This window comes from Syngnathus acus, chromosome 1 (genome assembly GCF_901709675.1).
Source record: "Syngnathus acus chromosome 1, fSynAcu1.2, whole genome shotgun sequence".
Taxonomy (NCBI): Eukaryota; Metazoa; Chordata; class Actinopteri; order Syngnathiformes; family Syngnathidae; genus Syngnathus; species Syngnathus acus.
The window spans coordinates 596025-620855 of record NC_051087.1 but is presented as its reverse complement, the minus strand read 5'-3'; the positions used below and the strand labels follow the sequence as shown (position 1 = coordinate 620855).

Here is a 24831-nt window from a genome sequence, read left to right as displayed (position 1 = left end):
GAATAGCTACAGCGCTGTTAGCTTGCCAGCGGCTATGTTTGCACCATGGCGTGTTGCGCAAAACAGAACACGCAAAGTCACCGACTGGGGCTTCAAGTTAAGGTTTCAAGCCAAAATTTTAGTTTGGGCTTCCAGTGGAGTCCTGTGTTGGGTGTTGTGCGAGTGTGTGTGTGTCTATTTCAACTGCTGGTGGGCACTCCAAGTAAAGCTACCCACTCAAAGTTGGCATCAAGCTACATCACACACACAAGAGGAAAAAGAGCCCAGCAGATGGTCCAATCCGAACCATGCGGGCTCGCTAGACTTTTTTTTACCATTAATACAAGTACTATATTTTGTCATTTTATACATTATTTTATATTATATTTTATTTTGAGATATATATATATATATATATATATATATATATATATTTTTTTTTTTAACGCTTCAGCATTTAAAGGGGACAGAACAGAAGGGTCTTCGAAACCAAGCAAAGCTTACTATAGAACTTCCAGTTAAAAGAACGTGTGTGTGCGTGTGTGTGTGTGTGTCCATTGTACAGGTTGTCGTTCCCTGTAGTGGTGTCATCACACACGAGCTTTGTCAGTTTGTCAGCCTGCTGAGTTTTGGCTTTCCCTCCCTCAGGCAAGTTGATGGACTGCTAAATGAGCGCATTTCATAATCTCACTGAACAGCCCCCCCACCCCTACTGTGTGTGTGTGTGTGTGTGTGTGTGAGTGTGAGTGTGTGTGTCACGAAATGTTCTGCTTGAGATTTTCATAAATTTAGCGCCAATTTCTGATTTGCCAAATGGTGACTTATTAAATCGGGTGCACACTCCGGATTTATCTATATTTTTATTTTTTGTGTGCTGGTTGTCATGGCAACAAGTCTGACGGACTCCCGTGGCAGCTGAGTGGGAGATGTAAAGTCGGATGGAATGCGGAAAATAGGCTTTTACTATGTTGAGGCTGAAAGAGCACCTTCGAGTTCAAATGAGGAGTGATTAAAAAAAAAATAAAAAATTCACGTGGCTTTTCATTTTGATGGCGTGGAGCCAAAAGCGCCTCATAAAATCGGACTTTATTCTAATGAGATTGCAATGTAGTTCAACCGTAAACCCCAAAAAACGAGGAGGAGGTGCTGAAATGGTCTTGCACCTTTGGGCTCATCAGGTGCACTTGGCTGTATGTGGAGGAAAATGCTGACCCGGCCACAAATGGCATAGTGCCTTCAAATGTCAACCCAAACGGCTGTCAAAGCCAGAAGGCGTCAGCCGACTGTGACCGCCGGACCTGAGGCTTGGCTCGCGAGACACGTTTCGGGAGGAGCTCCGACCTGTCCCTCGGGCTTTCCCGGCGTAAGCGGGCCTCCCGAGATCCAGAAAGACAGACGAGCCTTTTTAATTCTAAAGCTTGAGCAGGAACTCCCAGGGTGTCATCACCCTGGGAGGACCCGCTACCATCTTAGCCGGTGACCTCCTTTTGGTGGCCCGCGGCTCGGGAAGAGCCTCGGAGCCATCCGGAACCTTCTTCCTGACTGCGGCGAGGCCATGAAGCCGCGTGAATGGTGGCGCTGAAGATTAGCATAGTTGCTGTAAACAAATGAAATTTGAGGAGTCTCGCTACAGAGCCCTGGGGAACGCCACTTGCAAATCTTGCTATCGGTGCTCAGAGTTTCCCTTAACCGGCCGTTTGTCTTCACGTGGTTCGAGCGAGTGAGCATGATGGTCATCCTCCTCAACTGCGTCACGCTGGGCATGTACCAACCCTGCCAGAACATGGACTGCCCCTCCGACCGATGCCAGATCCTGTCGGTAAGTTCTACCTTTCGTTCCATTGCAATGACTGGAATGCAGATTTTGGTTTCAGTGACCTTACTTTGAAAAACTAATCGGACTCTTGACACTAAACTGCACACACGCACATTTGAAATTGAGAGTGGCTACAAAGAATCCTGGGGGGGGGTCCAAAAGCCGATAGTTCCATTAGGCGCCATCGAGCAGCCTGGCGTGGTTTGCGTTTCTCAACGCAGCTCTAGCTCGGATCGACGCCCACTAGAAGCTCCCGGCCGTGACTCACCAACTTAGCATGTGGTCTTCATGCTCTTGTGAGCATCTCGCTTGTCAGACGAGCACCCCCCCCTCCCGTGTCAAAGGTGGACGAGTGGGTGCTGTGCGCAGGCATACGTCTCCAGCCTGTTAGCGCTTACGCAACACGCCACGCACATGCAAGCTGTCCGTTGGCATCTCATTTGATTGACGCCAAGCATCGGCGGAGACGTGACGAGCCACAAAACGAAAGCTGACTTGACATCTGTTAGCATAGCGTGCTACTTGACTGTCGATTCTAAATGGCTTTTGATGTTTCTGAAATGAAACTCAACGTTGTCTTTGGGGAAACTTGTTTGTGTCTTTTTAAACAGGAACTGTCTTTGATTTTTTTTTCTTTCTAACTGTAAAATGAGTATTAGCATTTAGCGCACATGACTGCTAATCCAATCACCTTGTTGATGTTTACTCAAAGCAACAATGTGTCTCGGCAGGCTTTTGACGCCTTCATCTACATCTTCTTCGCCCTGGAGATGGTGATCAAAATGGTGGCGCTGGGAATCTTCGGCCGGCGCTGCTACCTCGGCGACACCTGGAACCGCCTGGACTTCTTTATCGTCATGGCAGGGTAAGCCAGACATCTTGCTTTTCTTCATCCTCCTCCCATCGGGCACGGCAGAGGCGGCACGGCCAATTACACACTCGTGCACCGCGGGCAACCCGCGCCATAAAAAGACCCCCGGGAACTTGGGCGAACTGCGGGGAAGGGATTAGCGCGAGCAGCAAGTGTCTACGCCTCAAACTTGTGCGCGTGCGTGAGAACGCCAGCGTGACCGGAAAACAGCCCGCCAAAGCACACGACAGAATTTTTAATGAGCGTGTGCGTGCACGCGTGCGTGTGTGTGTGTGCGCATGTGTGTGTGCGCGTGTTTTTCCTCAAGCTGGTTTACAGACTCAAACTAACTTCAAAATATTCTCCAACAGCAAATGTTTGATTGTGGCCATTTGAATTGAACCTGATTTTGCAGCGTGTGCGCGTGTGTGTGTGTGTGTGTGTGTCGCCACCTTGCATTTGCCTGTGTTTGCATTTGCGTGCTTGTTGAAATTAATTAGCGCGGGCCCAATCGTCGGATGATGCGTGAGGTCACCGAGTTAATGGCAGGCGTCTGGGCTGCCGCCGCTGATTAAATGCCATTTAGCCGCCGTGGGGTCGGCCCGCCGGTCGTTGGCCGTCCGACCCTCTTGACCCTCATTAGTCCCGATGTTGATGTTTGACCTCGCGAGGTGGCTAAATCAATAAATAAACAAACACCGTGTCATATCATTTGAATTGTTCATTCTTTCTGATAATTGTTTGCCTTTAGCGCTGTTGCCATTTATTTTCATTTGACTACTGTTAATTGTTTATATTTGTTCAATTTGGGCTAAACCAATTTGGATGAGCGACGATCAAATGACAGCCGACACATCCAATTCCGCCGCAACTGCGTGTTTGTTTTTCTTTTCACTTCTGGCGTCCTGTTCGACAAACACAAAGCGTCGGCGCGTCCCGGCGCCGCCGTTCCGCTCCAGAAGCCCTTGGGAGAATCTCACGCGGGGCCACGAGGAGAAAGTAAACATGGCTGAGCAGCCAAGCACCCCCATGAGGCCAAACAAACACGGAAGAAAGAAGTCACGTGTTGTCATCATTTTTAAAAAAGGCTTTTTGCGTGATACTAAACTCATAAACTCAATGTTTTTTTTTTAGGCCGGAGCCAATTGGCATAAAAATAGCCGATTAATCAAACGACTATTTAGAAAAGAAAAAAAACGTATGAATTTTGTTTCCGTACTTCATGTCGTGACTCATCGGACCAACGAAGGTTCGTCCGAGTTCTGACAAAGACGAAAGCAAAGAACATCTCGGCTACCATTTATGGACTGCAGCTGCCGTCAAAGTCCTTTCTTGCTTGCGCGGCCGATGACGGGCGGCGAAGGCGTCGCCGGAACTTCCAACCCGGGGGGGGGGGGGATGGAGCGTCTTTATCTGCAACTCCAGACTGTTTTGACGGACTTTTCTTTTTTTCCCGCCTCATCGGAATCTGGCTGCGGAACGGCGCTTTTTAATTTCAATACGCTCTGCGGGTTCCTGACATCTTGACACCCAATCTCCACGTGAGCTGGGAGTTCTTCTTCTCAGCCCGGCAATTATCCCCCCGAAGCGGCGCCGTCATATCATTGCGCTCCATCATCTCGCCAGGTTCTCAAGTTGAGAATACGCTGGTTGGCGTCTCACGTGGTCGCCGGTGGGCCAAATGAAATATTGATTGTAAATTTGACACGTCACAGAGAAGAAGAGTGTTCTTAACACGCGCATCAAATTTGAATGATTACAAATTTAGAGAGTGCCAACAACGAGGCTCTCTTCACATGGGAACTTTTTTTTTCCCTTCCAAAAAAATTGTTCTGATGATTTTTTTGTTTTTGTTTCTTCTTGACGTCCCACTGAGGTCTTTTCAAATTTGTCCTGAAAATAAGGTCCAAAATAATCCAGCGCTTTTTTCTTTTTTCCCCCCCTCAGCATGGTGGAGTACTCGCTGGACCTGCAGAACATCAACTTCACGGCCATCAGGACGGTGCGAGTCCTGCGACCGCTCAAAGCCATCAACAGAGTGCCGAGTGAGTCGCGAGAACGTCGAGCTCATTTGACCCACCAAAACTCCATGACCAGAAATTAAATGTAGCCCCTTGAGGTTGTTGCCACCAAAAATGACCAAAGTGAGCCTAAAATTAGCACGCTAGCCGAGGGTTTTAAAACACAACAGCGGCGAAATCTTTTTTGTGATGTGGAAAAAGTGTCGTTAAATTCAACTTTGAGGCTCTTACCGAATTTTCCCAAAAACTTGCTTGATTTATTTTTTGTTTTATTGATGACAGTTTTTTCCCCTAAAATCATATTTAATTGGATTCTAGACTCATTTGCATTTCATTTATTTTATTTATTTTGTATTTGGTTTAATGAGCGAGGACTGCAATTGACTTGATCCAAAAATCTTAACGATGATGTCATTTCATTTTATTTTACGTTGAAATGAAACAAGACAAACGCCAATCATTGTTTGGTTACTTTCACGAATCCCGTCCGTCTCTGTGTGTGTGTGTGTGTGTGTTGCGTTGCGTAGGCATGCGCATCCTGGTCAATCTGCTGCTGGACACGCTGCCCATGCTGGGCAACGTGCTGCTGCTCTGCTTCTTTGTCTTCTTCATCTTTGGCATCATCGGCGTTCAGTTATGGGCGGGGCTGCTGAGGAACCGCTGCTACCCGGAGGAGAACTTCACGCTGTGAGTGTGCCGTGTCTGCGTCCGTCCGTAAGGTGGTTGGCTTCACGTAGGAAGTGGCTTCAAAAAAAAGTTCCCGGGAGGGTCAAAGCGTTGCCACGGCAACCAATTTGAAGATTAACATAAAGCCATCATGCAACGCCCTGACCCACTTGACTTTTTTCACACACACACACACACACACACACACACACACACACTGGGTTGGCAGGGAATGAGTTCAAATGGCTGCCCCCATCTAAAATGGCTACCCCCATCTAAAATGGCTACCAATTTTGTGGCTTGCCTCGCGCTAGACATGCGAACCAAATCTCAACTGCTGCTTTGCTAAATCAGGACGACGGGCGTCCGCCTGCCGCATCCGTACTACATGGCGGACGAGGACGACGAGCGTCCGTTCATCTGTTCCTTGCCCATGGACAACGGCATCATGTCGTGCCGGGACGTGCCGTCGCGGCGCGAGGGCGGCCGCGTCTGCTGCCTGGACAAGGACGACGTACTCCGCCGCCGCTCGCTGGGCCTCGGCGCCGAGCCTCCGCTCAACGGCTCGACGGGCCTGTGCGTCAACTGGAACCAGTACTACAGCAGGTGTCACACCGGATTCAGCAACCCGCACAAGGGAGCCATCAACTTCGACAACATCGCCTACGCCTGGATCGTCATCTTCCAGGTACGTGGCGAACGCTCCTTGCCTTCGCGTGTGTGTGTGTTGATGCGTTTCGGGCGGGGCGTGTGTGTGTGTGTGTGTGTGTGTGTGTGCGTGCGCGTGCGCGTGTGTGTGTGCAGGTGATCACGCTGGAGGGCTGGGTGGAGATCATGTACTACGTGATGGACGCACATTCCTTCTACAACTTCATCTACTTCATCCTGCTCATCATTGTGAGTCTGAGCAATTTCTTTTTACAGCGTGGAAATGGTTCGCTTGATGGCTCATTGGGATTCCTGGGAGGGAGGGAGGGGGTGATGAAATGGCCTGGAAGATGGGGGAGATGAAAGCTGGGAAGTCAAGATGATGAAGATGAGCGAGGATGGATGGATGGACTGCTTTGATGGCTGATAGGGAAGAAGGTGGCAGGACGTCCGGCTTGCTAATCATCAGCCGCCTTTCTTTGCAAATGAAGTCGTCATTTCTCGGCGCGAGCGTGTCTGTTTCCAGGGTGTGTCGACTTATGATGCCCCGCTTGACTCTTCAAGGTGGGCTCCTTCTTTATGATCAACCTGTGCCTGGTGGTGATCGCCACGCAGTTCTCGGAGACCAAGCAGCGCGAGCACCAGCTGATGCAGGAGCAGCGGGCGCGCCGCTCGTCCTCGTCCACGCTGGCCAGCGAGCCCGGCGACTGCTACGAGGAACTCTTCCAGCTCCTCTGCCACGTCCTCCGCAAAGCCCGCCGCCACGTGGTGGCCCTCTTCAACGCCCTGCGCGGCAAACCCCGGGGCTTCCGCGCCAGGGGCCGGCGCCCGGCGCAGGCCAACGGGAGGGGAGCTCGTCAGCGTCGTGACCTTTTGCCCCACGGTGAGCGCCTGCCCATTTATCGTCTTGCGAGACTTTCGAGTTTGATCCTATTCAGGGAAAAATGATTTTGCTGAATGCGCTCAGGCCCGGCGGCGGACCGCCACAAAACTAAGCACGCCCCCCGCGGCGAGCCCCCGCCGCTCCCCGCCGCGGACGAGGCGGGAGGCCAAGCGGACAGCTGCGAGCGCTGCGGGCGGCTGTGGTACGCCACCAGGAGGAAGCTGTGGGCCATCGTGGAGAGCAAATACTTCAACAGAGGCATCATGATCGCCATCCTCATCAACACCATCAGCATGGGCATCGAGCATCACCAGCAGGTACGGACTGCAAGCGTGCTCACTTTTGGCTTGGGGTCAGGGTTCGGCTCATTTTTTTTAACGCTGATCCTATCGGAGAAAACACAATCGAAGCGAACGCGACAATGGAAAGAAGACGTGACTTTTGCCCTCTTTTGTTTTCTTTTTCCCGTCCCCGCTTTGTCTTTCTATCGACGTCTGCCGCGCTCGATTCGCGGCGGCTAAAAATAGTCGGGCGACGGCGGCGCTCTAACCGGGAAGACGTCCAGCGGGGCCAAAGTCGAACTGGCTCAATCTGACGCGGCACCTGCGTCGCCATGGAGACCAAACACTGGCGCTGCTCCTCACCCTCTTGTCAACGAGACAAAACACACGTCGGCACGGACGGTTGGCCCCAGTTCCCATCCGAGCGGATCCTTTGGCCATGTGAATCACTTTAGGGACTCACTCCATTGCGATTCCTAGACACTCTCCAATGCGATTGGGTCCTATTAGGATATCACTTGGTTGTGATGGGATGGGATTATCGCCGATGGTGATGCAACGATTGCAATAGGTTTGCTCCGATGACCATGCCATTAGCCTCAATTAGGAGATGAAGCAGCATGTGGATCACTGTTTCTTAACAGCTGCCAACGATTCACCTGTTTGTGAGCAGGCCGAGGCCAAATAAATAAATAGAATAAATAAATAAATAACATTTACAACATTTTGTCCGTGCAATGACAGCGTCCGTTCCCTCGCGCGCTCGTTATAGATCTAGTTGAGCCGTCGCCGGTAAGGTCTTTGCATCTGATCCCCGGTCTGCCTCTAATGAGACCGGGACACAAAGCCGCGCTCGCGTCGTTAGCCAAACGGGTGGGCAAGCGTCGTTAGCCTGCCGCTAAGCTCTTATTAGCGCCTGCCTGCCTGCCTGCGTGGCTGCCTGCTTGGCTGCCTGCCTGCCATTCCTGGAAGTTCTGAAGGGAGGCGGCACCGGGTGGGGCCGGGTCGAGCCCTTTTCTGAAAGTCCGTCTTTGTGTGTGGCGCTCAGCCTGAGGAGCTGACCAACGTTCTGGAGATCTGCAACATCGTCTTCACCAGCATGTTCTCCCTGGAGATGCTCCTCAAAGTCACCGCCTTCGGCAGCTTCAACTACCTGCGCAACCCGTACAACGTCTTTGACGGCATCATCGTCATCATCAGGTGAGACGCTTCCACAAATGGCATCCCTCTGATTTATTTATTTATTTATTTATTTTGCTGCCTGAGCTCCAGCTGCTCGGAACCTTGTCAAGTGTTTGAATGCCAGAGCGTCAAATCATCCCTTTTGGTCTTTTGTCAGGCTTCAGGTGCTTTTTATGCGTTTCCTGTTTGCCCCCTTTGATTGGACATGAAAGGCCCCCCCCCCCCCCCCGATCAAACGAGGCCGTCACGCCGTATCGTGGCCTTATCTCCAATTTGCCGCTGTCGGCGCGCCTCAATGCGCTCGCTAAAGTGTACGGCGCTCCATTGTCGCCGCTCTGCTTTCTCCTGCCACGAAGGAGGCGGGGACTGCACCCGCCTTTAATTTGTCAGCATGATGGACATTCCGGACAAAGAAGCCGACACAAAGGGATTCGTCTCAGGCCCATTTCGATATTTAGCCGAGAAAAATTGCAATTGATCTGCCGGTTAATTCAAAAATATATATAACGAGCTCAACTTACAACATAAAGTATGAGTTGCAAGCAGAACTGTTTTGAAATATTTTTGCCCCAATGTCATTGAGAATTTTCTTTAAGGCTTTTTGAATATCGTCTTTTTTTTTTATGTCCAATTAAAAAGAAAACAATTGACAAATATTGACAATTTTTCTGTAATTATAAAACAGCTCATCTTTTTCTGCTTTGCCGCATCCATCCATCCATCCATCCATTCAGCGTGTGCGAGATCTTGGGCCAGTCTGACGGCGGGCTGTCGGTGCTGAGGACCTTCCGTCTTCTGCGGGTCCTCAAGCTGGTCAGGTTCATGCCGGCTCTGAGGCGGCAGCTGGTGGTCCTCATGAAGACCATGGACAACGTGGCCACCTTCTGCATGCTGCTCATGCTCTTCATTTTCATATTCAGGTAAGACCGAGCATATTTGTGTGTGAGCCCTCAACGGCAAACTTCAAGATGTTGCGTGTCCCAATACTTTAGTCATTGACATTTTGTTTTTCAAGTGTTTTCCGCCAGGCAGCCATTACGCGTGGAGTGTTTTTGTGTAACTTGCCGGCCTTGAGAATCAGAGCGCCCAATTATTCTTTTGGACTCCGGAGGCCGTGCCGTGCCGTGCCGTGCGTCACGCTCCGACGAGCTGACACTCCAAAAGCACGCCGAGGGCCGACTCGCCGGACCCGGAACCACACGGGCGCAAATCATCTTCTCTGCTTTCTGTCTCTGGTTAGCATTTTGGGCATGCACATCTTTGGCTGCAAGTTCAGCCTGAAGACGGAGACGGGCGACACGGTGCCGGACAGGAAGAACTTTGACTCGCTGCTGTGGGCCATCGTCACCGTCTTCCAGGTAATCGGTCGGGTCCGCCGTGTCGCCAGCAAAATGAACTATTGATGTGGCTTGCTTGTCCTGGGTGCGCTTGCAGATCCTGACGCAGGAGGACTGGAACGCCGTCTTGTACAACGGCATGGCGGCCACCTCGCCGCTGGCGGCGCTCTACTTTGTGGCGCTCATGACCTTCGGCAACTACGTCCTCTTCAACCTGCTGGTGGCCATCTTGGTGGAAGGCTTCCAGGCCGAGGTAAGGCCTCAAGTCAAGCCTCGCCTCACCTCGCAAAGCCCGCTCACCTGCTCACGTGCCCGCCAGGGCGACGCCAATCGCTCCTATTCCGACGAGCGCTCCTCCTCCAACTTTGACGAGAGCGACAAGCAGGATTCCGTCAAATTGTCGGGTGAGATTGGCCGTGCTGGCAAAACGTCACAGACGGGGAAAGGTCAACCGTTTCTCCATGTCTGCTTTCCAGAGCCCAGAATCTGCACCTTGACGCCAAACGGCCACCTGGAGCCAGATGCCTCGGCGGGGTCCCGGGAGAGGCGGAGCTTCCCCGGCGGGTCCGGCAACAGCAGCGTGATCAGCGGCAGCGGCGGCAAGGGAAGCCTAGAGAGACGCTCCCTCTCGCTGGTGCGTGCCTTCCGTTGGACCCCGTTTGCCCAAAAATGTTGAAGCAACCCAAATCTCAACTGGGGCTCCCACACTCGCACTGGCCAGTAAATGATGAACGATTAAACACAAGCATCAGTTTGGAGAGCAGCTGCCGGTCCTAATTGGACTTTATCTGACGCCGGCCCGATTGATTGAAACGCAGCTGCGCGCCACAAGCTGGCTTTTTCAATTTTTCCTCCGTAGTCGAGACGGTGAAGATGTCGACGAGGCTGAAGTATTCGCCGTCCTGCTCACAGCCACTAGGGGGCAGTAAAGACAAAAATGTGCAACCCAGTAGCTGAAAATATCCCAGCAGGAAACGTAAACGCAAAAACAGGTCCCGGCATGGCGTTTGTGTTGTCGTCTTGGTTGTCGCCCGTGGCTCGCGGCATCCAGTGCGGAACAAATTATCCCGACGGCAATTTGCGCTGTCTAAAACACACACACACGGGACTTAACTTCCCGTGCGGCACACTTTGTTACTGTTTCCATAGCGACGGGCGCATGGAAATATTTTCTCTCAGGATGGTGTCTTAGCCAAGGCTAAAACATATAATTAGGTCCATCACGCTGAGAGGATTAGACACGCCGAAACAAACGCGGCTGGCTGACTGGCTGGCTGGCTGGCTGGCTGGCTGACTGGCTGGCTGGCTGGCTGGCTGGCTGGCTGGCTGGCTGGCTGGCTGGCTGGCTGGCTGGCTGGCTGGCTGGCTGGCTGGCTGGCTGGCTGGCTGGCTGGCTGGCTGGCTGGCTGGCCGGCCGGCTGGCTGCTTGCCTTCTCTTTCTCCACAAATCAAACCGGGTGGCCACTTGCCGGGTGGGCTTTTGCATTTTCTAAGGGCGGCCTCATTTGAAATGTTGATTCCAAAATGATTGGCCCCGCTCGAGCAGACCTCATTTGCTGAGCGTTGGAAATGTTTGACGACGACGACCGCTGACGGACTGACATAGGTAACGTGAAAACCCCCCGGGCCTTCAATTTGTGCCAGCGCTCCTTGTGTCGCTTTTGCAAACAGTCCAATTGAATCCAATTTTGTGACTTGTACGCAGTGTCGATGAAAAACAGCTTCATCCAGATCTGATCTGGAGGCAGTGTAAACGCGTCCTGTCGATTGTCCTCACCTTGTGTCCCATTTTAGCGACACGGTCGCAGTTCCAACTACCACAACTGGGGGCGCCCCTTCTATCCTCATTCTGCTTGGAGCCGCAGGTAAGAAGCAACGACCGTTTCCCGTGGTGAATTTTCAAGAGCCGCCATGGTCGGAAAGCTTTGGTGTCAATCCTGTTGCTTCTCGCGTCATCCCAAGGTCCAGCTCCAACAGCCTGGGCCGCAGGAACTACGGCTTTGGGGCCCCTCTGGTGGGGGGTAGCCTCCGCGTTCACGGCAGCCGCACCCCTCAAGCGGCCGAGCAAGAGTCCCTCCTCTCTCGGCCCCCGCGTGCCCAGCAAGCTCCGCCTCCTCACGGTCCTCCCGCGGCCGGACTGTTGCTTTCCGGGAGGGAGCGCCGGGCTCTGTCCCTGGAGCTGCCGGAGCTGGGGGGCCGACCGGCTCGCGCCGACTCCCGGAAGAGAAGCAGCAGGGGCTCGGTGACGGGGGCTTCCGGGACGGGGAGCGGCGGCGGCGGGACGGAGCGCCGGGACTGTAACGGAAAGACTCCGGGACCTCACGGCCGGCTGATGGTTGACGTTTTCCCGCAAGTCAACGCGCGCAAAGAACGAGCAGATCTGGATGAAGAGACGGACTATGTGGGTGCTTTGTTTGAAAGGGCAACTTTTGTTTGAAACGGAATTGTCCACAAAGCCCAACTTGAAGCATTAATATGGGTGTGAAAGCCAAAAGCCCAAGTTTCAACTGGAAGCAGTCAAAGTCGGTCCTTTTTTTGCAGGGTCTTTGTTTCCGCACGCAGAAGATGGCCGAGGTGTACAAGCCCGACTGGTGCCAAAGCCGAGAGGACTGGTCCGTCTACCTCTTCTCCCCGCAAAACAAGTGAGCCGGACGTTTTGCTGACGCTTTCTATCATCTTCGTCATCATTGTCATCATCAGCCAGCTCGTTTGTTCGTCTTTGATCAAATCAGCCGGCAAACTCTTGAGATTTGCCACCTGCCGACGTCGGCGGGAGGAGCTTTCCAAAGCGTCAAGCTCATTTAAAAGCCCGCCTTTGGGATTCTAATTGGGAACCTTGAAAACAATCAAAATGGCTTCCTCTCCACAGTGCCCCCCCAAGGCTTGGCGTCAGGGCCACTCGAGGGAGACGGGCGGGCAGGCGGGCTGCCTTTGGCTCGCTGGCGCCCGCCATCTGTCGAGGTGCTATTTTATGGCGTGTTTGTCATCCGCTCGTGCCATCGGCAAACAAACGATGCCACGTCGGAGGGGATCCTGTCTGCGATACCCGGGGACACACCGGTGGTGGCTTATTCTTTCTTTCTTTCTCTCTTTCTTTCTCCAAATTCCGTCTCATTGCTCACAATTGTCACGCATGGTATCACATGGCATGGTATGGTAAACTTTGTTCCAACCGCGCAATGGTATCCGATCTTGATGAGATGAAAAGCCATCCATCCATCCATCCATCCATCCGAGTTGCCTGATGTCATCTTCGATGTTACGAAAGGAACAAATCTGGGATTGTCTCTTGTGGTTTTTCTCCCCCTGCCCGCTGGGCGGCCGGCCGGCCAGGTTCCGGGCCCTCTGCCAGTCCATCATTGCTCACAAGCTTTTTGACTACGTGGTCCTGGTTTTCATCTTCCTCAATTGCATCACGGTGGCTCTGGAGAGGCCCAGGATCCTTCAAGGCAGCCTGGTAACGTGATTTACTCTTATGGCCTCTTACTTGATCGCTTTGGACGTCCGCTGGGCTGGAGGTCCATCTGTTTTGATCCGCAGGCTAAAAATTGCTGGTGTGGCCTGAAGCAGCGGGCCCAAATGGACCTTATTTCAAAGTATCTGCCGATATTAATCGCCGGCGCTCTCTTGAGGCCGTCGTCACGTCCATTTCGGCTGACAAGCATTTTCGGGAAAAAAAAAGCTATTTTCCCCGTGTTTTTTTTTTTTGTATGCCGACATGCTTTTCCTTTCCATTTGTCCTTCTCACTTGAGCTCTCGTTGTGTGTCGCAGGAACGGCTTCTCCTCACCCTTTCCAACTACGCCTTCACTGCCATCTTTGTGGCTGAAATGACTCTCAAGGTAAGTGGCCATCCATTCTTCAAGTGCATTAGCGGGCTCTCGCACCTCTTTAGCTTCTCCCGCTAATGGCAGCAAACACTCTTAATCCGGCAAGTGCGCTCTTATCTATTATTCATCCGTTATCAAGGGCGCCGCTAATTCTTGGCGGGAGATGTTTATGGTAGCGGGAGGCGAGGCAAAGTTCACGGGTTGCTAGCACGTCCTTAATAAGTTTGTTCCTCGCATGTTTGCGAGGTTGTCGAGGTTGCTCTCTCGTAACGCTGCCCGGAACACAGCGAGGCGACTTCTCCGTTTGTTTGAATCCTGCCGAGCGCTGACCTAGCGACCTGTTAGCGACCTGTTAGCATCCTGTTAGCATCCTGTTAGCATCCTGCGTTCCCAGGCCACACTGGCTATTTTTCCTGACGACAGCATTTTACAAAGCTTTCACTTCAATATCAAGCTCAAAACACAAAAGCTATCAACACACACACACACACACACTGCAAAATGATGCGCACAGCCTCGATCGCACGCAGGCTTCTAATTCGAAACAGTGGGAGCACATTGATCTCCCTTTGAAGAGAGAAATTCATCAAGATGAACTAAATGAAGGTCTCTAGCATTTTTTTATTTTGCTTCTTTCAAGTGAAAAAGCAAAGAAAGATGCTTTTAACACATCCGCAAGCCAAAGTGTGTTAATGGTCGTTGAGCTGAGCTGCGATTGTGCATTTGAGAGCGTGTGCTTGTGATGCTACATTTGAAGAAAAGAAAAAAAAGTTTGACTGTTGTTTCCCGAAAAACCTCGTGACAGAATTCGTCGTCGTTTTCCGCCATTCTCTTTGTTTCCCCCGGAGGAAGCAGGCAGCGTTGCGTTCCCGCTTGACACTTTTCTCACGAGCGAGCGTTGGCAGGTGTCAAGTGACGCCCGTCCCCAACAAAAGCCTTTATTCCCCCCCCCCCCCCGTCACAGTCTTTGGGATGCCCGCACGGCTCCCCAGGATATTCTTATTCCTCGCTCACGTGAGCTCAATGTTGACGGATTTGTAACATGGCCTGGATGTCTGCGTGAGCTTGGCAAGAAAGACGGGATGAAAAGAAGCCCGTGCGTGCGTGCGTGCCCGCCGTCAACTGTGGAGTTTTTGCTGCATCGCCAACAGCCTGCCACGATTGCATCTGACTCACTTGACGTCAGCCACATTGGACTCAAAGTAGTTCTGAAATCAAGAGAAAAATGTTTTCAGCATAGGAATGACTTTGAAGCCATTCGCTGCCAATGACGCCTCTAAGGTCTGAGTGGAGCCTGGCAGCAAATGTTTTGGTGATTTTCTAAAATGTTCTCCACGAGCTCCCGAACCCCAAAGTCTCACATACAAAGAAGCTGCTTTCATGTCTCTTCTAAACTCCCACGTCGTGCGCTGCCCTGCGTCTCATCGAGCACCGTGAAAGAAAACAAAAGAAAAAAACGGAGCCTAATCTGGAAAGGAGACGTTAACACGAGAACGTAGTCTCACCCGCCGTGCTTGCTCTCCTCATCGTCTCCGCAGGTGGTGTCCATGGGCCTGTACCTGGGCGAGACGGCCTACCTGCGGAGCAGCTGGAACATCCTGGACGGCTTCCTGGTCTTCGTCTCGCTCGTCGACATCGTGGTGTCCATGGCGGGCGGCGCTAAAATCCTCGGCGTGCTCCGCGTCCTCAGACTACTGCGGACGTTGCGACCCCTCAGGTCGGCATCCCGAGGTGCGCTTAACCTGAACCAAAGCTCACCGCAAGCTCTCTCTGCTCCCTGGTAGGGTCATTAGCAGAGCTCCCGGTCTGAAGCTGGTGGTGGAGACCCTCATTACCTCCCTCAAGCCCATCGGCAATATCGTCCTCATCTGCTGCGCCTTCTTCATCATCTTTGGAATTCTCGGAGTTCAGGTAGACGGAGAAGAGCGAGGGAATGGGCCGGCCGTAGAGGGTCCGTGTTGAGCCTCCGTCTTGAAAAGTTGCTTTTCCTCTGCGGCCCGGCGCCACCCTGCTTTTCTTCTCAGCGTTTCCATCGCGCTTTTGACTGACTGACAATCCTCCTCACGAGGGAAAAGCAGGCTGTCGCTCAGTCGGACTCTTTCATGTGTGCGCTGGAGCTGCTGCGTCGGCTGCTAATTATGGAAGCGCTTCACAAAAAGCCACAACAACAAGCGTGTGTGCGTGTGTTTGTGCGTGCGTGCGTGCAGCTGTTCAAAGGCAAGTTCTACTACTGCGTGGGGCCGGACGTGAAGAACATCACCAACAAGTCGGACTGCCTGGCTGCCAGCTACCGATGGGTGCATCACAAATATAACTTTGACAATCTCGGCCAGGTACGAAGCGACGGATTCTTTGAGAGCTGAAGAACTCGAGTCCGACGTGTGCTTTTGCCTCACGTCCCAAAGGCTCTGATGTCCTTGTTTGTTCTGGCCTCCAAAGACGGTTGGGTGAACATCATGTATCACGGACTGGACGCGGTGGGCATCGACCAGCAGGTGAATTCATTTGAAATTGCAAATATTCCGCCACTTGGAAATGTCAACGCTCGCCAAAGTTGCCTGAACGTTTGTTTACCTAACCCTCAAGCGGAGGCCATGAAGGAAATAACGTCCTTTCTTCCGTCCGTCAGAAGAAAGGAAAAAAAAAAGAGACGAATCCAATTTTAGCTTTCATCTCGTTCTCACACAATTGCACGTCCGCCGCTTTTTTGTGACACTCAATCCGGGATTGTTGTTTGTTAATGGTGCAGCGTAATAACTTTCACCCGCTCCTTTTCCAATCTTCTGCATGTATTATATGCTCATAAATTATATATTTCAATGGAAGATGCCTTTTTTTTTTTTGGCGCAGGGCTGGCCGCTTGGCTTTAGGTAATTGGCTGACACTTCTATAGAAACCGGACAGTGATTGGACTTTTAAAAAGATGAAATGCGGGATAGCATATTATACGGCATACTTGAGAGGAGGAGAAAAAAAAAAAAAGTTTCCCAGGTCCACCTTCACTTTGTGAGGATTGGCTCCGTAGTCGGCTATGGTAGCAATTTCACTTTCCTTTTTTCAAATAGCTCGATGAATGACGTCGAGGAGTTTACAATCACGATTAGCGCCGGTGTTAGCGCTAGTTGAGGTTTGGCATTTAGCATTCGTAACAATGAGGTCATTCATTTTAGGGGTTTGGTGTGTTAGGGTTCGAGGATCCTGAACAATCTTAATGATCACGCTCATGAAAAAAGGAGCCTAGCCTAGCCTAACATACCGTATGCATCTTAACTCGCCGTTGTCGCCCTCACTTGCAGCCGGTGATCAACAACAACCCGTGGATGCTTCTCTACTTCATCTCCTTCCTGCTCATCGTCAGCTTCTTTGTGCTCAACATGTTTGTGGGCGTGGTGGTGGAGAACTTCCACAAGTGTCGGCAACACCAGGAGGTGGAGGAGGCCAGGCGGCGCGAGGAGAAGCGCCATCGGCGCATGGAGAAGAAGAGGCGCAGTAAGAAAACACTGAAAAACATGCTAGCACACATGCACAAACAGTAGCTAGCAATTTTTGTTCCTCAAAGAGCATGGAGCAGCTCCGCCACTGCAACATTCTTTCCATTGTGTGCAGAAGCCCAGAAGCTCCCTTACTACGCCTCCTACGGGCCGACTCGACTGTCCATCCATACTTTGTGCACCAGCCACTACCTGGACTTGGTCATCACCTTCATCATCTGCATCAACGTCATCACCATGTCACTGGAGCACTACAGCCAACCTCAGGTAATCCATCATGTGGTTGAAGGAGCCAACATCTCACGACATTCCGGGCCCTGCAGCCAATCCCTCCTGACTGTCTTGTTTGTCTTAGTCTCTGGAGACGGCGCTGAAGTACTGCAACTACTTCTTTACGTCCACCTTTGTCATTGAAGCCACTCTGAAGCTGGTGGCCTTTGGATTTCGACGTTTCTTCAAGGACAGGTATGACGAGGACCGGTTTCAGCCGGGCGGGTCAGGCGTGAGCGGTTTGAAAAAGTCCGAGTTTAGTCGTCCCCCGAAGCCAATCGTGGCCGAGAAAAAGAAAAAAAAGCCTTTTCTCACATTTGGAGTGTTCTCATCATGATCAAATTAGAAAGAGCAGATTGGAAAGATTTTCAGCGCTTCTAATTGAGTCTGGGCAGAAGATGGCCATGAAATTTGATGACTCGCCATAAAAGGACAAACTGGAATCCTCAGCTCATCTGACTTGCGGGGGTGCGCGCTGCTTTCAATTTGAGATTTTTTTAAGCATTTGTTTTTCAGCTTCAGAGATGGATGATTAAAAGCCACGTGTGACTCATCCATTTGGACCAAAATGTCTTCTTCAGTTGGGCAACAAACTGGTGATGACATTTGTGTTGTCCTTTTTTTTGTGTGTGTGCAGGACTCATATGTCTGTGTGTGTGTGTGTGTGTGTGTGTGTGTATATATGTGTGTGTATATATATATAATTTATTTATTTATTTTTTTACACCCACGCCAAAGCTGTGCAGGTGCAAAAAATAGAACTTAATGGATCTCAATATCGACAGAGTCATTTGCCGTCCGCCGCATGGAGCAGCTGCTGCTGCGCAAGTTCTCACTGAGGAAATCTTCATGATTACATCTGCTGCTCCGTTTTTAGAAAGGCGGGCGCTCCAGAGCAAGCTTTTTCTGTTGTTGCGTGTTTCACATTTTGCTGGATTGAAGGCTGCACACTTGCCCGTCCGTCTTGGTCTTATTTCATCAAAGGCAAAAAGGACGAGTCAAATGTCATCTCTTTGGTAAATGATGACAAGGTAAAGAGCTCCCGGGTCCTCGGCGGGTGCGACGGCGCCCTCGCCGTACGGGCCTAAATATTCATGAGCGGAGAATCGGCCCTCGGGCGCGATGCTATCGTTAGCATTAATATTCATTGGGGGAATGAACATAATGGAAAGAGAGAGCTCCTCAGCCTCTAACCTGGATGACTCTCGCAATCCACTTGCCGCTACTTCTGATGAAGTTGACAGCAGGTGTGTCCCTGCAGGTGGAACCAGTTGGACCTGGCCATCGTCTTGCTGTCTGTGATGGGCATCACGTTAGAGGAGATTGAGATCAACGCCTCCCTCCCTATTAATCCCACCATCATCAGGATCATGAGGGTGCTCAGGATAGCGAGAGGTAGACACACACACACATGACACATTGACATATTCTTCTTCTTCTTCTCTGCTCTGTTGGAACAAATGTGAGAAATCTTGGATGCTCACTGAGCTCAGGTCTAGCGGGATTAACTGACATTGTGCTTTTGTTACATCTGCCGCATTAGCATCTCAATTCCCAACCGAGTTGGCAATCGGCGTCCGGGCCCGGCGGGCTTTGCCGCTTTAACTCGGAAATGAGTTGGATAAGAGATAATTACGGCCATCGCACGTGATCCCCCCGCGACCTTTTTGCGCAGAACGGGGCCGCCGCGCGCTAATCAAACGGCAGCTGGCGGTAATTAATGAGCGAGCCGGGTGGCGGTTTGATGGCTAGTTGGAGGCTAACCGGCGACCCATCTTGCGGTTTTATCACCCACGCTAATGTTTAGCGTCTGTCTGGGCCTGCGGGAGATCGTGTTAGCGCGCTCACCCGCTAGCTCCTTCCCTGACTGATCCCGCCATTTTTTTGGTGCTGTTTATGCATATTAAAAAAGAAACGTTAGCTTATCTTGGATGTTGTGCTAAATTTGACACTTACCTGAAGTGAACAATTGTATGTTTTGAGGTCATAATGATAAGGCTTTTTTCTTTTTATAAAGTCGTCATTTTAAGAATGGAATATATATACATAAAAGTCTCCTTTTTAAAAGTGAATTTAAAAAAACTTCCACTAATTCCCTCGACTGTTTCTCTTCCCGCTAGCCGTTGGTAGCTTTTAGAAATTGGGCCTGCGGGAATTGGAGAGTGCCCATTTTGATCAATCGCTCGTAATCTCTCTGGTCCCGGTTGCTCTTTTCTAGCCAGTGTGTAATCTTCCACTTTGTGTGCGTGCGTGCGTGTGTGTGTGTTCTCCCTCTGCAGTGTTGAAGTTGCTTAAAATGGCCACCGGGATGAGAGCTTTACTGGATACTGTCGTCCAAGCTCTGCCTCAGGTGAGCAGTTGCGGGAACTCCCGGAAATTGATTAACATTTACAGAACGATCGGTGGCCACTGTCCGAGGAGGTTCTCCCGAGAAACGTCGGGTCAACAGAAAATGTTCTTACTTTTGGAAAACTTCACCGTAGAGTTGCAGTTTGAAAACTGCCATCAAGATTTGAGTTGCTGCAGGGTGACAGACATGATCGGGATTGTGTGCGTCAGGTTGGAAATCTCGGCCTGCTGTTCATGCTGCTCTTCTTCATCTACGCTGCTCTCGGCGTGGAGCTCTTTGGAGAGCTGGGTAAGAAGTACCACGGCCCGTACGGACGCTGTCAAGATTTTGATCCAAAATTTCCATCCTCAGTGTGCAACTTTGACTATCCGTGCGAGGGCATGAGCCGTCACGCCACGTTTGAGAACTTTGGAATGGCGTTCCTCACGCTCTTCCAGGTCTCCACGGGCGACAACTGGAACGGCATCATGAAGGTTTACATTTTATAAAGCCTCTGTGGTAACAATTGACATTCAACTTTATCATTAGCTAGCAATGCTAACAGAAGCATGTATGACGCTAACGATAGCTATGACACTTATCAGTTTGCGGTTTGAGTAATAACATTAGCTACAGATGCTCGAAAGGAACTTTGCTGAACCAATGCTAATATCAGTTCCCCACTGGGTTGAATTCAGCCATGTGACGCTAACGTTCTGCTAACACGGGACTTTGCATCCAATGAAATTGATGGTCGATCTTTCCTCTTCTCCTCAGGACACCCTCCGCGAGTGCCCGCCGGGGCGTCCGAGCAGCGACTACGGCTGCCACGCGGGGCTCCAGTTCATCTCTCCGTTGTACTTTGTGTCCTTCGTGTTGACGGCTCAGTTTGTCCTCATCAACGTGGTGGTCGCCGTGCTCATGAAACACCTGGACGACTCCAACAAGGAGGCGCAGGAGGACGCCGAGATGGACGCCGAGATCGAGCTGGAGCTGGCCCAGGGCGGCCTGTGCTGCATGATGGGAGGCATCGGGGCCATCGCGGGGGCCACCGGCGCGGTAGGCGCCGCCGCCGCCGTCGGGGACCCGGGCGGACCTTCCGTGGCGGGGCCAAAGGACGCAGGGTCTGGCGGTGCCGCTCCTCAGGACGGACACACCAACCACAGATGTCGACTTTATTCTCCTGCTCAGGTAATGATATTATTTAGCGTCATTGCCGCTGCTGGAGTAAAAGCGCTCGCCCGGCCGGGCCTGCTTCCATTATTTGGGTGTCACAGGAGAGCCAGTGGCTGGACAGTGTTTCTCTGCTGATTAAAGACTCGATGGAAGGGGACATGATTGACAACCTGTCTGGCTCTGTCTTCCATCATTACTCTCCTGTTTGTAAAGACTGTGACGGGCACACGCAGGAGGTAAACACACACACACTCGCACACACACACACATCCAGGGGCTGACGGTGCCGGGGTTCTCAGGTCCGTCTGGCGGAGGTGGAGCGGACCTCACTGATGTCGGAGCAGCTGTCTGACAAATCATCGTCTACAGCACTGCCCGATGATCTCAGCCTGGATGAACACGCCGGCTACCAGATGCTGATCGGAGGAAGCCAGGTACACACACACACACACACACACACATAAAAGTCTCCATCATCACGGTGGCTCTTCTCCTTCAGGGCGGCAGCAGTGGCGGCGACTCCCACAGTTCAGGTGAGTTGCCAAACGAGGGGCAATACGAGGGGCTCCCTGGTTCCGCTCCTTCCGGAGGAAAAGACAAAGAGGAAGCGGTCCACCAGCTTTTCGAGACCAGCGTCCGTCCGCCCTCAGTGGAACGACAAAGCCCGGCGCATTGCACAGGTGCCGTAGAGCGTCACAACTACACAATATTCCGTCAAGGGATGAGAAGGTTCCAAATGGTGATTTCAGTTTGAAGCAATGAAATCAAAGAAAAGCAAGAAAACTCAGCCAAGAGCACCCGAAAAGCCGACTGGGATTGCGTTTTGCAGGTGAGCGCCTCGGCGGCGTGGACGGAGGCCTGGGGTCTTCGCCGCTCTTCTACCTCCCGGCTGACTTCTTTCACCCTGCCGCCGGCCCCGGAGACGGGCCTCCGTCCCGGTTGGCCTCCTGGGCGTCCCTCCGCTCACCCGGAGCAAACAACGGGTCCACGCACTCACGGGTATTAAGACCGGATGAATGAATGGATGGATGAATTGACATCTTCACCAAAGTCTTCCGGGGTCAGAAATTCACCCCGGAAATTGTGCAGACGTGTTCATCCAGGTGCAAATTTCCATTTGGATGGAGTCCTGGGCCTAACTGGCCCAGTAGCCTCCCCAACTAGCGCGGCATGTACCAACTTAGCTTGAAGAGCATGCAAGCCGCATGCATCCATGCGCATGGGGTGGCTTCCCTCCGCCGGCGTGGGCCTGAAACAAGAACAAAGGGCCGCCGGTCTTTTTTCGTTCTTGTGTATCCATGGCGACCCATCCCTCCTTCCCTCCCTCCCTCACGCCCGCTCGCTCGCTCTCTACCTGGCGGCTTTGTAAAGCTCAGTGCATCTGTGATCCGCTAGCGCTCGGTGCCGAGCTAATTAGCACGGCTGCCGCTCAGCTTTGTCGGTCTTGGCTGGCGCTCGCTTTGCCATTCTTCTCTCCGGTTATCATGTTTTTCCTTAATCTCGTCACGAGGGCGTTCTTCTTTGTTGTGGAGAGCTCTTTCCTCCCTTCTTCTTTTGATTGTTTTTGCCCCAATCTCTCCATCTCTGCCCTCTATATATTTGCGTTGGGGGGCGGCGGGGTGCTCGTACGTGAAGCTTAAACGGCGTAGCATACAAAACAAACTAGGATCAGAAGAAAAATACAGTTCCGTAATATTTGGTAGATCGGATATTTTAAAGCTCCAATTTCATTTGTTGATGAATTGTTTTCATTTGTGCCTTGTGTTGCTTGATTAGCTTTGGTTATTTAGCTAGCTAGCGAGCTTGGTTGTTTACTCACTAGTTTACGTCAGTCTTCTGTTGGTCATCCGCGTGATGTCTGGTGAGTTGCGCAATTTGCTTGCTTGTTGGCTAGTTTGGTTCTCACTTTGTTTGTTAGCTTGTTTGTTTGTCAGCTTGTCTTATCTCATTGGTTAGTTGCACAATGATTGTGTTTGCTCATTAGGATGGAACGGTATCGCTGAGCTCAAGGTCACATTACGGATTGTTTGTTCGGACTTGACGCAAACTCAAGTTTGTCTGTCCGCAGCACCCGTCCCAGAGCGACTCGTCATCGGCCGCCGGCAGTCCCGAAGGGAGGGCGGCGCTCCAAGAAGGCCTCGGCTTCGGCATCTCTCCACCTCGGGGTCACCCGTCCAATGTCACTCGGGTCCAAAATGAGAAGTACGACTCTACTCCCCACCTCCCGCCCACGAAAGGACTCCACCCCCAGCAGGATGAAGAGGCGGGCCTCTCGCTGAGCCGTCAGCAGACGAACGCAAAAAGCAGCCTGGAAAGAGACTCAAACTCCCGCAAAAACAGATGAAACCTTTTTCTCCTCCCATCGTGTCAGAACTCGTTCTGTGATGACCCAATTCTCTCGTCTTTGAACCGTCTGCTCTCCGTCACTCGACTGCTCGGGATCGGTCGTCGAAAGCGCGACCTGTCTTTCCCCATTCGGGGAAATCGGGCTCCGGAAGATGACGGGGAAAATGTCGCCGAAGCTTCTAGGACCTCCTGCCGACGCTCGCCGGAAGGGGAAGAACCGCCTCGTGGCCGGTCCACGTTTTTCTGGTGACAACAGCATTGACCGACGAGTGCGTTCTGTCGGGTCTGGGACATTACCAGGTTCTGGTCTGCGATCTTGTGTGTGCATCTGTCTTCCAAAGACACCTTTCCCACAAGCGGCCACGCACTGTCGACATTGAGACCCGTGTTTGACTTTTGGCCGACATTTAGGACAAAGGAAGAGCAAAGCGTACGGCTGCTTGCTGGAAACGGGTCTTGGGATTTTGTTGGATCTGAAAGTGAGCCCGTTCCAGTTGTTTAGCTCACTACTACGTCAGTTTGTTTGACTAGCTTCATGGTTAGGTCGAGACTCTGGACAACGTTGGCGCTTTGAGTGCCACAAAGCCAAATTTGGGAATTTGGAGTTGGTATCAATGATGTTGCCACCTTTTGTTCCCTTGGCGGTCAGGTGAAGACCAAAAACCAGAACTTGTGTGTCCTCACCGATTGCGACATTGGATGAGTCATAAGTTTGTACCTTTCACTTCCTTCACGGTTAGGAATGATTATTTGTCGGTACGCGTGACTTCCTCGGTGGGCGCGTCGAGACGTTTGACCCCGAAAACCCAAATGGATTTGCATTGGTACCGTACCTCGGCGCCGCTTGGTGGAAACGGGACTTTGGAGCTGCTAGTGTCTGAATGTAGACGACTGATTACAAAACAAAAACATGCGGTGCACCAAAAGGGCTAAAATGGCGGAGTGCCGGCACGGGCCAAATATGTACTTCGTACGTACTGTCAGCCTTGGTGGGCCTGGAATTCCCAGGCTCCATCCCAGCTGAGCTTTCCAGCCTAGTTTGACATCTTTGCCCATTGAGTTGAGTGCTTTTGAAAGGGGACATGTTATGGAAATTGGCTTTGGAATCAATTCTGATCACCTGATAAAAGATAAGCAGAGCTGCAATGTTGTTGGATGCACAAATCAAAAAGTGCAAAGACATAGATTTCTTTTTTTTTTTTTGCTGAAAATGACCAAACAGCTCATCTGACTCAGGTCTGCCGGCGTGTAGCAAGAGAACAAAGCAAATCAACTACGGCAAGCGGCGCCGAGCAAACTCTGACTCCGCTTTGCCTTGTCCGTTGTTGCCGTTGGCTGGTCGGGTCTGGTACAGAGTCCGGCGGTCTCGCCGCGTTTTTTTTTTTTTTTTGTGAGCCGTACATGTATGCATGACGCAGAGATGTGTTTTTGTAGCGGAGACTTTGCAAGTATTAAATATTGTATAGCATCGAGTTTGCCTCCACCACGTTGGAGATATGCAATACGTCCTTGTAGTAGAGCTCGGGGAATGGAGATCATATTTATGTCATTGGATTCAAATGCCAGACTGAAAGGTCACAGAAAGGGTGGCATTGTTACATGTGATGTGTATCCCACCTCCCCCAAATTGCATGTGCCGTTCTGTTTTCCTGAATGTCACTCTGGTGTCATATAAAAGGAGCTTTTCAGCAGCTGAGCGTCTCCGAGGCATCATTCCAGACACCGTC

At 51.5% G+C, this 24831-nt stretch overlaps 1 protein-coding gene across 1 annotated transcript; it reads left to right on the top strand.

Annotated features, from left to right (window-relative positions):
* The first annotated feature begins 1474 nt into the window (after nt 1–1474).
* Nucleotides 1475–24795, top strand: LOC119120611 (voltage-dependent T-type calcium channel subunit alpha-1I-like). The gene is given in 35 exon segments (XM_037247659.1): nt 1475–1798; nt 2527–2660; nt 4593–4690; nt 5194–5353; nt 5687–6020; nt 6137–6229; nt 6545–6863; nt 6948–7180; nt 8193–8344; nt 9061–9246; nt 9567–9684; nt 9761–9916; nt 9983–10067; nt 10140–10297; nt 11458–11528; nt 11626–12064; nt 12205–12305; nt 12997–13120; nt 13436–13504; nt 15031–15209; nt 15277–15403; nt 15700–15825; nt 15898–15987; nt 16789–17250; nt 17339–17448; nt 18515–18648; nt 19533–19603; nt 19813–19891; nt 19955–20076; nt 20360–20773; nt 20860–20994; nt 21058–21192; nt 21258–21438; nt 21588–21757; nt 22827–24795. Coding segments are annotated over 35 exon segments (5934 nt in total). The 5' UTR covers nt 1475–1705; the 3' UTR covers nt 23103–24795.
* Nucleotides 24796–24831: the final 36 nt, after the last annotated feature.